Below are 13,466 nucleotides of genomic sequence, written 5' to 3' on the forward strand. Positions count from 1 at the left end.
ATTTTGTCTCTTATTCTGTTAACTGGGCATTATTTGCACTATTTCTCTAAACATCTGTGGCTACACAAACACAGGATACCTATATTTCATCCCTGGACATTCCTAGATAGGGTTACTAGAACAGAAAAAGGGGTTTCTGTTTAATTGGGGGTTACGATTTATCTTCAAAGAATGTACTCTGGCCTTCTGCTTATCTGTGGGATTGCTGAGTCTACAGCTTGAGTTCACAAAGGTCCTACAAGCAGCAGTTTTAATCCCTTTCTCAATACATAAAAGAGGCAAAAAATTCACTGTGTCTTTATGTTGCAGGAGACGATCAGAGGAAAAATCTTCCATAACTGCACCAGGGAAGTCCAAAAGGGAATTTGACGTCATTAGTGCGGAAGGTGCTGTTTTGGGAAAGAAGCCAAAATTGGAAGATGTTGTATCAGAAGACGCTAAGTAAGTGCGTAGCTTAATGTGTAAGGAATCAGAGGAAAACATACTAGTTAGGTATATGCCAGTTGTGAATAGTCAATGTAAATAACTTTGCAGTATGTTCATATAAAGATGAATTTGCATATGAAGTTGATTTTCCATTATCTGTATAAGTGAAGATGTGATGGTAGTACTGCTTCAGCAGTGATGAGCGCTGGATATGTTTAAAATAATATTGTGGACGGATGGGCAACTGCAGTAGGAAGTGTTTGTGTATTTGTGTTTACTGCATTTGGATTGGTGGTTCTTGGTCAAAGCCATCGTGCTGATTTCAAGCAGGCAGCAAGAGATAAGCGGTGAGGCACATGGCAGGAGGCAGGCTTCCTGTGAACCAGACCACTGAAGGACATAAGGTTTTTTAGGCATATAAGATTATAACTGCAAAGATATATCGTGAATTTATAACAGCAAATATTTAGAATCTTAAGTGCAGATGTGCTTTTAAATTTGAGCACAGGTGACAAGGATTTGACATGGAGAGTTGGGTATGCTTGGACATGTCGATAGCTGGGAAGATAAAGTAGGTGAAGGGAAGCCACAATGCCACTTCTGTGCTTGAAGTCCTGGAGAGAAGAGATGCAGACATACATCATGACAAGTGTTATAAGGGATTTTGAAAACAGTTTGAAGGGACAATGTGGGTACTTTTTCAGCTTAGTGTCTCTTAAGAGGTTCTTGGGACCCTGGAAGTTCATGTTGGTTCAATAAATGGTTAGAAGTATTAATGGCATATAAATTCATCCAAAGCATTTTTGCATTTATAAAGAAAACAAATTTTTTAAATACCTTTTTGTCAATCTTATGTTTTCAGCCTGGCAGACCTGATGCCTCAAGTAAAAGTGCAAGCTGTGGAGACTGTTGAAGATTGCACACATGAGGTGAGTGCAGTGAAAATGCATCTGAAAAGTATAGGCTTGTTTCATGGGATTATATGTATTACTGCCAGTATAATGATATTGCTTATTGCACTTGTACTTATATATTATTTCATATTTAAGGCAGAACAGGCACATAAAGAGTTTGAGGTATGTATCTGGCATTAAGCATGCACAAAATGCACTTGAAAATTAATAGGATATCTTACCAGGAGCAGTGTGAATGATACTTGCAATAAAACGAGTGATTGTGAAAGACTTGATGATAATTTTGATAAGTTTCCGTATTTGAAAGGTAGGTGCCAAGCACATTCTGAGTACTTTTATTGAGAAGGAAAACCTACTGATTGTTTAAATAGGTCTGTGTTCACAGTGCGATCTGAGTGTGCAGCGGTGCATGAAATAGTTTGCTGTTGTTTCCAGAATGAAAGGCTTTCTTGTAAGGCTGATTGCAGTTGAAAATTTCATTTTGGTTAAAAGGGAAGAAAGTCCTTTTTCATGTAAAAGCAAAACAATGAAAACTATTTTCAAATTGTGTTGAAAGACATAAATACAATTTCAAATAACAAAAATCAGAATTATTGATGCTGATTTTTTTAAGTCATCCTTCCTCCAAACAGGATTGTCAGAGTTTCTATGAGAATTGCACATGTAAATTTTAACCTCCTTGTACTTCTATGCTCATTTGCTTTTCTGTGCTGTCTTCCAGAACTAGCTCAAGTTAATTAAGGTAACATTAAAGCACCTTTGTAATAAAGGAACTGTATATACAGTTGATTATAAGGTATAAAGTCCATGCATCTGTAGAATCTTTGTTATTTTGGGATGTCTGGTAGACATTTGCCATCACTTAGTAACTGAAAGGAGCTTAAATATACCGTATGAATGAATATTAGATATTGGCCAGTAAATGGAACTTTACCTGTATAAATACATGAGCCACAGAAAGGAAGTGTGATCAATGTGAGCTGATTAATTGTTTCTAATGTCCATTGGCCAGAAGCCATGACTGTGTCTTGGCCTGAAGAGCTGTTCTAAGGTAGGTAAAGGAGAAATATTTCACATGGGACAGAAGGGAGCATCAGAGAAGCGAGAGGAGCATTGTTGGGACAGGAGGATAGAGATACTAGCTGAAAATCTCTGAGAGGAAGGAAGCCACAACACATAAGCTCATAGAAAAAGAATAATAAAACTTCAAATTATTTTTAGTGCACTTTATATCTCCCGTCCCAGCTCTTCACAGCTTGCTCTGTCGTTGGAGTGGCTGCCAAGAATTCTGCAACTGTTTTTATTTAAAATGTATTTTATAGGTTGCACTTCCTGCAGATGAAGACTTCACAGGTCTGAAGCCAAGAACTGGAAAAGCTGCAAAAGTATGTGATAGATTTAATTTGTTTTCTTTTTTGCCTATACTTTAGACAATAGATGAGGGTATAGGAAAAAGTGATGTACTTTGTCTGTAAGGCTTGGAAAAGAGTATCTTGAAAAGATGGCCAGTCATAAGCAAGATTGTTGTTTTATATTTTGAATTCAGTAGAGTGAAATGATGTGGGGTGGATAGACTGTTGTGATTTCCATTCTATTCTTCAACATCACATGGTGGCTTCAGTCATACACTGCAGTTTCTCTTCCTAAATTAGTAAACTAGAGAAAATTCAGTCATCGAGGCAATGTTTTCATTTGATTCGACAAGAAGACGTAAGCAAAGATCTTCACGGTGGTGTTAGATAAAATTATATAAATACAAAGTCATTGCAAAATACTGAATTAAGTCCAGATGAAGTTATGGATACCTAAGGGTTTTGTTTCTACCTGTAATTTGCACACTAAATCAGTCAGAGAATAAATTGGATGTAAGTAACAGTCTGTGTTAAAAATATGTAATGTTTTTACTTAATTTCTTTTCAGGAATATCCATTTATTCTTGATGCCTTTCAGAGAGAAGCTATTCTTTGTGTAGATAATAACCAGTCTGTATTAGTGTCAGCTCATACATCAGCTGGTAAAACTGTTTGTGCAGAGTAAGTAATTTTTAGCAGGCTCTGATAAGAGAACGGTTTGATGTTTGTTCTGTCATTTTGTTGAAGCATCAGTAGCTGTTGTGTCTCAGTTTCTTAATAAAACGTTTGGACTGTCAGTGTCAGAACTGAATTGACATGTCCTGGATATAAAAATTATTCTTTCATCTTGTTTAGTGGGTAGTTAAATGTTTAATTTGTGTTTAAGCTTACCTTTTATTTTTAAGCAATCTGGTTTTGTTGAGATACTTCTGTATAGACTGAAAAGACAATTTCAGCAATAGAGATTTGAATGAATTTAGAAAAAAATATCTTTGTTTTCTAGCCTCTGACTATAGCTAATAAGGAGTTTCTTTTATATTTGCTTTGATTTGTCAAAAGTACTGGTTTGACTTAATTTACAACTTTATCGGACAAGAAATATTTGAAAAATAGTGTCTGTTTTTTGTCAGGGTTTGGTCTGACAGTAGAGTGGTTTTGCTGATCTCAGGTGAGAAGTGAGATGTACATGTAGCTATATTAGAGCATGGGTTCAAATAATAGCTAGTTATGTGACAATGATAGTTTTTTAGATTAAACCAGATATGCTGTGACATCTATAAAAATGAGTTAACTTATTGCAATGATTTGTCACTCTCCAAAGAGGTATACATAATTGAGTTAAGATTGCACTAAACTTAAGATATTAAATGCTTCATATCATTACTGGTGTTCTGAACTGCAATTTTTTTAAGCAGAAGATTAGAGGAAAATAATATGCTTTGAATGTTTTTCTGACAAATTTAATGTGTACAACGTTTGAATACAGGTACGCAATTGCCCTGGCTTTGAGGGAGAAACAGCGTGTGATATTTACGAGTCCAATTAAAGCTTTGAGTAATCAGAAGTACCGTGAGATGTATGAAGAATTTCAGGATGTTGGTTTGATGACTGGGGATGTCACCATTAATCCTACAGCTTCTTGTTTGGTCATGACAACCGAGGTAAGATCAGACGTTGATTCTTGATCTATCTGTGTTTTCTTCTGTCCTTTTTTGACTGAGAAGATCTGATACTAAAAGATTCAAGTTATCCTAATAAACACAATTAGGGTAGAAAATGTTAGAAAGTTGATTATGCCTCTCTTCAATGTTTAAACTTTTGGTTATTGAGAAAGTTGGTTAAATGCCTGTAAATTCATGCTTTGGAACTATTGGTCAGGAACTTTTTTCTCACATGAAGAAAGGCAGAACTTAATTTCATGGACTCTCAAGGCACTGAGTTTTCTTTGGATGGATGTGAAGTACTGAAAGTCGGTATTGCTGAATCCGGTATGGTCAGTATTTTGTTCTAGAGGAAAAACAGGGAGAGGAAAAACATTGAGCAATAGTGGAGTGGTTCATGATCGGTGCTAGCACTCCAGGAATATACAGCTTTTCATCTTTAGTAACAATGAACTGTTGGCACGGTTTTGTCATATTTCTGTTGTAGAAATCTATCCAGTCATGAGTTGGAATTTTCCTCTCTCTGTATTTACCTTAAAGGAGTAAAGACTCTTATGGAGAAAACTTTGGTAGGGAAGGATTGGGGTGGAGAGGCAGGATGACTTGGTTTCTGACAAAAGATTTCCTCTTAATCACAGAGAGTTTATCTATTAGGATGAGAGAAGAAGGCAGCTTGGCAGAAATAGACCTATAGACCAGTAGCAAATATGCTGCCACGTAGAGGCTGGAAGAAAAATAACATTTTTTCTTTCATGTTCCTTCACTGGCCTTGCAGGGAAACCAATTTGTTAGACTGGAATCAACTTGAAAGCGTCTCACAGCCAACCTTTAAATTATTTTAAGTTTTGTGCAAAATAAGATTTCATATTGCCATGTAAATGTGAACCAGAAAATGCTGGCGGTTTCTTACTGACATTTCTGTAATGTGACTGTTCATTATTTCCTGTGACGGATCTCCATTTTTTTCTTTTTCTAGATTTTGAGAAGTATGCTCTACAGAGGTTCTGAGGTTATGCGAGAAGTCGCATGGGTTATTTTTGATGAAATCCACTACATGAGAGATTCAGGTATTCTATTTGTACAATTTTTCTTTCTATTTGTACAATTTTTCTTCTCAAGTATCATTCAGAATTTGTTTTCTACTGAATATATATAAGATAGTTACTGTGTGTTGCAGTGAGCATTTTCTTTGCCAAGGCACTTTGAGGGCATTTGATACATCCTATTTGAGTAGAGAAGGTTTTTTGTAGTTTATTTTGTCCTTAGCATGCTGTTAGGCTTCAGACCTGAAAAATAGGCTTTAATAACATCCATTTCCCCTATGACTTTTCCATTTTCAGAACGTGGTGTGGTTTGGGAAGAGACAATTATTTTGCTCCCTGACAATGTTCATTATGTGTTCCTTTCTGCAACTATTCCAAATGCCCGTCAGTTTGCTGAATGGATCTGCCACCTTCACAAACAGGTGATGTTTATGATGCCTCCATCCTTGTGGCATAATACTGTCTGTTTGGTTGATGAGCACTGAATCTTTGAGTGTCTTTTTAGACATCTTAATGCTTATAAGCAATGATGTATATCATACCTGGCTTCTCTGTACTCCTCGCTTTTGCGACTATACTGGCTGTTGGTTCTACATAGCATTATTTCCTTGAAGTTTATTTTCCACACTTAGACACCAGCTTGATTTCAATAACCATTCTGAACTATGAAATGCAAAGAATGAACTATGATTTTCAGAGAGCTTATAGACAAGAGGTTATTAAGAGAATTTTATTAAGAGCTCTGTAAAATGGTCACGTGGAAATCAAAAGTAAATCCTGAATCCATGGGAAATACTACATATGCATGCAAACAAAGTGAGAAAAGAGGAATGTAAGAATTCTATCCTGTCCTGTAACCATTAGGTTTATTTTATTCTGTTTTTTTTAAGATATGATTTTGCAGCAAAGAAGATGAGAATTAGAATTAGGGAGGTTAATATCCGCAAGAGTTTGGTTTGATTTTAAAAATACCACAAAGATTGATTCTTATGTTTGTGATGAAAGGAGTGTAGTATAAGAGATATCTATTTAAACTTGGCACAAAACCTTGACTTCGTTTTACAGAACACTAGACTCTAATTTATTTTATTTAAAGCAGATTTACATAATATTTAATCTTTTAAAGGAAGTGTTTTATTTTTTTCTTAACAAGCTTTCTCCATGCATTAAAATGTTAAATGTTTCTAAAAGTCTGCTATGTGCCTTTTTTATGTGGTGTAAGAAGTACTGCAGGCTTTTTTGCAATGTATAAATTAGCAGTTTTTCCTTCTGGTTTTGAAAGGTATTAGGATTTTGAGTCTGTGTAATAATACAGAAGGTGATATTACCTGTCCCTACTTTCTGTGTTCATGAGAAAGAATTTTTGTGGCCAACTTGTATTCTTTTAAGGAATTTGCAAATTTTCATTTTGTTAAGCAATGTCATTAGTACACAATCCATATTTGGGAAAGAAAATCTGTTGTCTTAGTTTCTGTGAGTATTACCTTCTGGCTTTTAGAAAGACAGATTTTAATAGTAATATATTGGATTTTCCAGTAAGCAAGTGTTCTTACAATGCAGTTAGAAACAGTAAATATTAATGTGTGTGCTGTTTTTTCTTTATAGCCTTGCCATGTGATTTACACAGACTATCGACCCACTCCACTGCAGCATTATATATTCCCAGCAGGAGGAGATGGACTCCATCTGGTTGTTGATGAAAATGTGAGTAATATTTGTATGTTTGTTTCCTTGCATATCGGTCATGAGCTTGATCTCTTGCAAAATTTGGATTTGCTATACAAGGAATGTTTGTCTTAAAATGCAGTACAAGTGGCAGTGAATTGCTGTTAGATTTTTGGAGTTTTGCAGAAGAGAGAGTTTTTGTGTCATGTAATCACGTAGCCAGATGAGATACTTTGCTGATATGTCTTAAATGCCCTCATCCTTGCTTTGTTCTGTAAGCTGCATGCTGCCTTCTGTAAATCTGCAAAACAGCTGATGTTTCTTGCACTGTTTCTCACTCAAAATAAGACATAGTAGCATTTAAATATTACTTCAGTTGAGAGGACAAAATATTTTGGTGTCTTTAGGATGGTTCTGAAGTAGTGTCTTGCTTAAAATTCATCATTGGCTTGCACAGCAATAGGTAATGCCATTAACAGTAGTACTGCTCTTGAAGCTAGATCTTCATTGGGCAGCATAGTTTCATGTAGACATTCCTGAAAATCAGTTTTGGTAGTGTGTCATTCAGCAGGTCTGTCATGCTTGATGGTGGTGTGAACAGAACAATGAGCAATAACTTTGGAGACACAGTGGCACTGAGCTGTCCTAGTAAACTCACTTGCTAGGTTACATGTTGCTTTTGTCCCTCTGTCTGTAAATATGGGGTAATGGTATTGGCTGTGCAAAACACTAAATGTTTTTAAGTGGTCTGTGTAAGAAGTAGTTGCTTACAAAGGTTGTGTTTTATATCTAGGGAGATTTCAGAGAAGATAATTTTAATACAGCAATGCAAGTGCTTAGAGATGCAGGAGACTTAGCAAAAGGGGACCAGAAAGGGAGAAAAGGAGGAACAAAAGGTGAGTTTGAATCCCATTAGAAAGTAACTTCTTGTGTAATACAACAAAGTTGTACACAGGTTGTGCTTGTGTCTCATTTATTCCATAAGATACTTTTGTTAAAATTACATATAAATTAATGTAATCTCTCTGCAGGTCCTTCAAATGTTTTTAAGATTGTAAAGATGATCATGGAAAGGAATTTCCAACCTGTGATTATATTCAGCTTCAGTAAGAAGGACTGTGAAGCGTATGCACTTCAGATGACAAAGTTAGATTTTAATACAGGTACAGATAAATAAAGTTTTATTCAAAATTGTAGTTTGATGTGAAATGTTACTTTGGTTAGATACTTCTATTTCCTTTGGGACTTCTAATGTAAAAATAGATGAAAAATATATTTTACTTTTTGATTTATCAGGCTGTTTTCAGGAGGAAACTGCTGGTGCACAGAGTACTTAGTCATCACAATGTTGAATTGTTCCTCTGTTTTAAACTTTATTTCTTTCTCCAAAATCCTTTCACTGTATTAATATCACAAGGGTTCCTAGAAAAATCTGTCTATAATGGGAATTATAACAAATGTTATTCCCAAAATTTTCCTGTTATGTCCATTATAAAAGTGAATATTCTCTCAGAGTCAAAACAACTGCGTAACAAACTACTAGACTCTTCTTTCTCAACTACTCAATCCAGTTTTCTTTCTTTCCTTCCTTGTCTCCTTAAAGTAAAAAACAAAAGAGATTTTTTTCATTTTGGATTAAGACCATGTTTGGAAAATAATTTTCAGTTTATTGCTTCTTGAAAATGTTGAGAATTGTTACAAAAACAAGGAATTAGTTGTAAATCAATGTATCATTTTATGTTTGTAAACTGTTCAAGGTTCTTGATTGCTTATTTGCTCCAGCCTTTGCATGTTCTAGTTCTGTGTTACAAAGCAGTGCAACTGTTTCTGTCAGAAAATGTAAAGATATGCACAAGTGCAGAGATACATTTTTATATATTTTCTTCTATCATATCTCTGAATATGTATTCTTGATTTTTGTACTACTTAAGTAGATAGAGTATAAACTCTGAGAATTAATGAGGAAGAGGAAAGGCCTCTATGTCCATGCAGACAGGCACTAGCGGGCAGAAGTGGGGAGGTTTATGAAATATGCAGAATGTACATAAAACGGGAGAATCCCAAACTTGGAAATAGCAGAAGTATGGATTATTCTGCTGGGTTTGTTCTGTTTTCTTTCTCCCTGAGCACCTACTTCTGGTTGCTGTTAGATTCCTTCAGGCTGACATTCAAGTCTTGATTGTCTGACCCGATGTGGGTGGTTTTGTGTAGACTTAACAGTCTTCCACATTACTGCTACTGTAAACTTTTGTAAATACTTTGTATTTACAAGTGCTTTGTTTACATATGGTATTAGTCTTCTAGGTCTTGTAATAAATTACAAATTGCCTTCTTAGATGAAGAAAAAAAGATGGTTGAAGAAGTGTTCAATAATGCAATTGATTGTCTATCAGATGAAGACAAAAAACTTCCTCAGGTGAGTGGAGATTGAAGAGAGGTATATGCTGTTCTTTTGTTTTCTGCAGCTTTTGAGGCTGTGGATCTTTTGTAGTGAGTACAGAAATAATAAACTGGGTATTCTCATTCATCTCCTCGGGTTTTAATGTTTCTTACATTGCTCATTGGTATTGTGAGGTAGGACTCAGTGATTAGGATTCCTTCCAGTTGTGATTCCAGCAAATGACATGCCAGAAACAACTTCGGAGTTCCTACCCTGTGTTTTTTTTGTTGTTTTTTTTTTTTTCTAATTATGTTTTTAAGTAAACATAAGGGCTTAGAAAGAGATATATCTGGGTTAAAACAATCTGGAAATAGTTCAGATGTGAGTGCAGTGTGCAGTTTATCAGGATCGACTGCTAGGCCTTTCAAAAAGTTGAATTGATTCTGCGTTCTGATTTACTGTATGGTGACTAAACATAGTGACTGTCTTTATGGTGGGAAAATAGAAGCTTCGAAGTGGACAGAATATTACAGGATTCAGTACTTTTTAAAGAAATACTGAGTCTGTAATTTCTTTTTACCTGGCTCTTTATTTATTTGTGTTCACCATTTCTTAATGTATGTTTTTCTTGTGAGCATGGCTCTCTCTCCTCGAAAAAAAATAAACCTTCAGTTGTTGGCCTTGCCTACTTGCTTCGGATCAACATACGTGTTTTGTTTGTGAACTTGAGAAAAATGTTAAATAGGAATCCAATATGTAGGGTGTTATGTGCTAGTTTGTTTGGTAAGTTTATAAAAGTGGCATTATATCCATGTAATCTGGTTTGGTCTCTGTGGACAATAGTATCTCAAAAGCATATTCTCAGAATAAGGTTTGGGGTGGTAACCAAGTGTTAATAGATTCTTAATGAGAATCTTTGTTTTCAAAGAAAAAAAAGCAGAGACAAAGCTAAGTTTATGTAGGTATTTGTTTAAAGTATGGTGGGTTTAGATTTTTAGAGAGATTACTTCAGTAATTTGCAGCCTGAATTACCACGTATGGCTCTCATAGGTGCTGACTTCACTGTTTTACAGCACATATCAATAAGTGCAATCACCGCAGGTAAAATTGAAACAAAATATTTAGTGCATACCAGGATCACTGTTTCCAATAATTATTTTAAGTGAGGCTTTGTTTTTTATAAAGGCTAATTTGGATACTAATTGCATGTGTAAATTAGAGTGTAGCTTCGCAGTTGGTCTGACCCAATTTAAGAGTAATCTGCTAGTGAAAGGATTGGCCTCTGGCTTTACCCTTCATATCATTCCTAGCTCTAACTGGAAAATAATACTGAAGGAGTATTTCTTGTATTTACAGATCACACTAAGAGCAGTGTTGAGGTTTTCCATACATGTTTTATGTTTTTAGTATCTGATACTAAAATTTGTATACTGGTCTTTATATATTTCTTTCCAGGTGGAGCATGTACTTCCTCTTCTGAAGCGAGGAATTGGTATCCATCATGGTGGTCTGCTTCCTATCTTAAAAGAAACCATAGAAATTCTTTTCTCTGAGGGCCTAATAAAGGTATATATTTTGTGTTCATATTTAGGTTTTTCTCTGTGGTGAATTCACAGAGAATTTTCCTGAGAAAATGAGAAGTCTGTCTTAGCTCAAAACCTATGCTAGTATTGTAGTGAACATCTGCTCCTTAACTGAAAAAGGTGAAAGACTCATTGCGCATGCCAAACTGAAAAATGTGTTTTGAATGTGCTTCTATGCAGGAAGCAATCTTTTTTTAATCGTTGTGGACTAGTAAGTAGGCAGTTTTAAAATGAGCTACACACATAGGAAAGGAAAGGCTCCATTCTGTGGATCTGCATACTGGGTTCTACAAATGGACCTCTGGAAATCTGTAAGTGTTCCAGTGGCACAGGTTGATTGATGTAACTAGTTGACATTCTCTTGAATGCAAATATTTGCATAAATGCCTCCATCTTTATCTGAAAAAAATCCTTGCAGCTGTTTTTTTGGTTTGTTTTTTTTCCTCTCTGTAAGGGAAAGTTTGTAGTCTTTAATACTTTGCCTTAGATGTATTATGTTAGTGCACAATTACAGCTCTAGATCTAAGTGTTCCAGATTTTATCCTAAAGTATTTAAATTTATGTCTAGCTTTTAACATTTTCTTCAAATGTTGCATGATATGTTTTGCTCCTGTAAATGACTGTAGGCATTTTCCAAGCTGTTTTTTTGTTGCCCTAAAGGACATTCATTCAGAAAAATGTAACCTTAGATGAAAGTTGTAGGGTTTTTTTTGGAGGTAACTAGCTGCTATTTTCCTCTTGCAAGCTTTGCATGTGGAAATTAACTATTATTTCCATTGATAAAATTTGCACTCCTTTGTGTTTTCTTTTGGGGTCTTTCACATGATCCCACGTAACTAGTTTTCATGTTTTCCCAGAGGAAATAAGGGATGGAGGAAATAATGGTTTTTGTCCAGTTTGTAAATATTGAATGTGCTATGTTCCTATGTTGACTGTACCTAAGTAGTAAGATCTGGAGACGTTCTGTGTAGCAGTCTCTGACTATTTGCACATTTGCTTAAGAGCCTTTGGTTTTTCTTGTTTAACTTCCTCTGTTTATTTAGGCCTTATTTGCAACAGAGACTTTTGCTATGGGAATTAATATGCCAGCCAGGACTGTGCTATTTACGAGTGCCAGCAAATTTGATGGAAAGGATTTCCGATGGGTAAGTGAAAAACAGGTTCTGTAGAATGACAGAATTGCATTATTTTAAACCTCATTAGGATTTAATTTACTCTTGACATATCCACTGTACTAGAAAACATATTTTCAAAAATGTTTTTGTTCACTATTCCTTTTATAATTACTGTGCAAATTCCTGAAGACAAGATTCCTCAGATTATGCGTGACGTAATTTTAACAGATAGAGCAAAAGGGCATCACACACAGGCTAGTGGTGGATATTACATTAGGCTAAGACTCTGCAGAACTTGTCCAAAACTGAGACCCAAGTGTTTTCTTCTGTGTCAGAGGAATGTGGACAGTAAGTGGGCTCAGTATCATATCACAGTGATCACAAAATTTGTGTTTGGACAGAGCCAAGAAAATAGGTATTTTACCTCAAGAGAGTTTTGATTGTTTTTAGAGCAGAGTATCTTGGGTAGCCCACACAAAGACAGAAATGTGCAGAGTGAGAGACAGGTTCTTGAACAACTGGAAAACAAAAAATTAAAAAGTTTTAAACTTTAGAAACAGATATGTGAGTCACATGTAAATAATTATAAGAATGTACGGGTCATCACATCAAAATTTTATAAGTGTCGTGGTTCATCTTTCACAGATGGGAAAATTGAAGTAAACAACACAAGTGATGTGTGTTATGAAGCAAACATCTCTTCAATCTTAGTTTGGGCTGTTCAGTTTCATGATTAATTCAGTCTGGTTGCTTGTTCTTAAGATATATGCAAGAATTAGCTAGCTTTGAGGTATCAGATATGTGAAACTTATTTTTAAATTATTTGGCACAGTTTCATTAAGTAGTTTTTGAGATCTAACTTAAAGTGAAACTCAGGAAGTTGTTGGGAATGCAAGTTCAACAGGTGACAAGAAAAAATTGTTTTAAAACTTAGTGAGACATAGGGAATCAGTTATAGCTGGCTTTTCTCCATTACCCAATTCTTAATAACCTCTTCAGTTTCACTGTTAGTAGGCACATAAATACTGCTCTTGCTAGGTATCAGTAATGTAATATTATATTTGAAACATTTGAATGAAATGGTACCTTATTTGAAGGTGGTGAAGATGCATTATTAGTATGTTGAAGATGTATTATATTTTAATAATCTCCACAACGCCCAGCAACTTTCCATCACATAAGACTTTAGTAAAATGCTTTTTGTGCTTATTGAAATGATTCTCTATGTAATGGAAATCACTGTAGCTAGGAGAGTATTAGTTAACTGACACTGCTGACATATGTTATTCATAGCCATGGAGTTGTGTCTTAGTAGCTTAGGGATCAA

At 35.2% G+C, this 13,466-nt stretch overlaps 1 protein-coding gene across 1 annotated transcript in view; it reads left to right on the top strand.

The window, feature by feature from the left end:
* Positions 1–309: 309 nt before the first annotated feature.
* The window catches only part of SKIV2L2 (superkiller viralicidic activity 2-like 2 (S. cerevisiae)), a gene marked incomplete at both ends in the record, with an annotated part of 28,553 nt that continues 15,396 nt past the window's right edge, over positions 310–13,466 (top strand). The window contains 13 exons of the mRNA XM_010191927.1: positions 310–441; positions 1,289–1,355; positions 2,663–2,725; positions 3,261–3,373; positions 4,179–4,353; positions 5,330–5,420; positions 5,694–5,818; positions 7,002–7,100; positions 7,855–7,957; positions 8,093–8,224; positions 9,398–9,477; positions 10,897–11,007; positions 12,068–12,169. Coding sequence (XP_010190229.1) covers positions 310–441; positions 1,289–1,355; positions 2,663–2,725; positions 3,261–3,373; positions 4,179–4,353; positions 5,330–5,420; positions 5,694–5,818; positions 7,002–7,100; positions 7,855–7,957; positions 8,093–8,224; positions 9,398–9,477; positions 10,897–11,007; positions 12,068–12,169 — 1,393 coding nt within the window. The remainder of the gene's footprint in view (positions 442–1,288; positions 1,356–2,662; positions 2,726–3,260; positions 3,374–4,178; positions 4,354–5,329; positions 5,421–5,693; positions 5,819–7,001; positions 7,101–7,854; positions 7,958–8,092; positions 8,225–9,397; positions 9,478–10,896; positions 11,008–12,067; positions 12,170–13,466) is intronic.

Source organism: Mesitornis unicolor, unplaced genomic scaffold, assembly GCF_000695765.1.
Source record: "Mesitornis unicolor isolate BGI_N332 unplaced genomic scaffold, ASM69576v1 scaffold22589, whole genome shotgun sequence".
NCBI classification, from domain to species: domain Eukaryota; kingdom Metazoa; phylum Chordata; class Aves; order Mesitornithiformes; family Mesitornithidae; genus Mesitornis; species Mesitornis unicolor.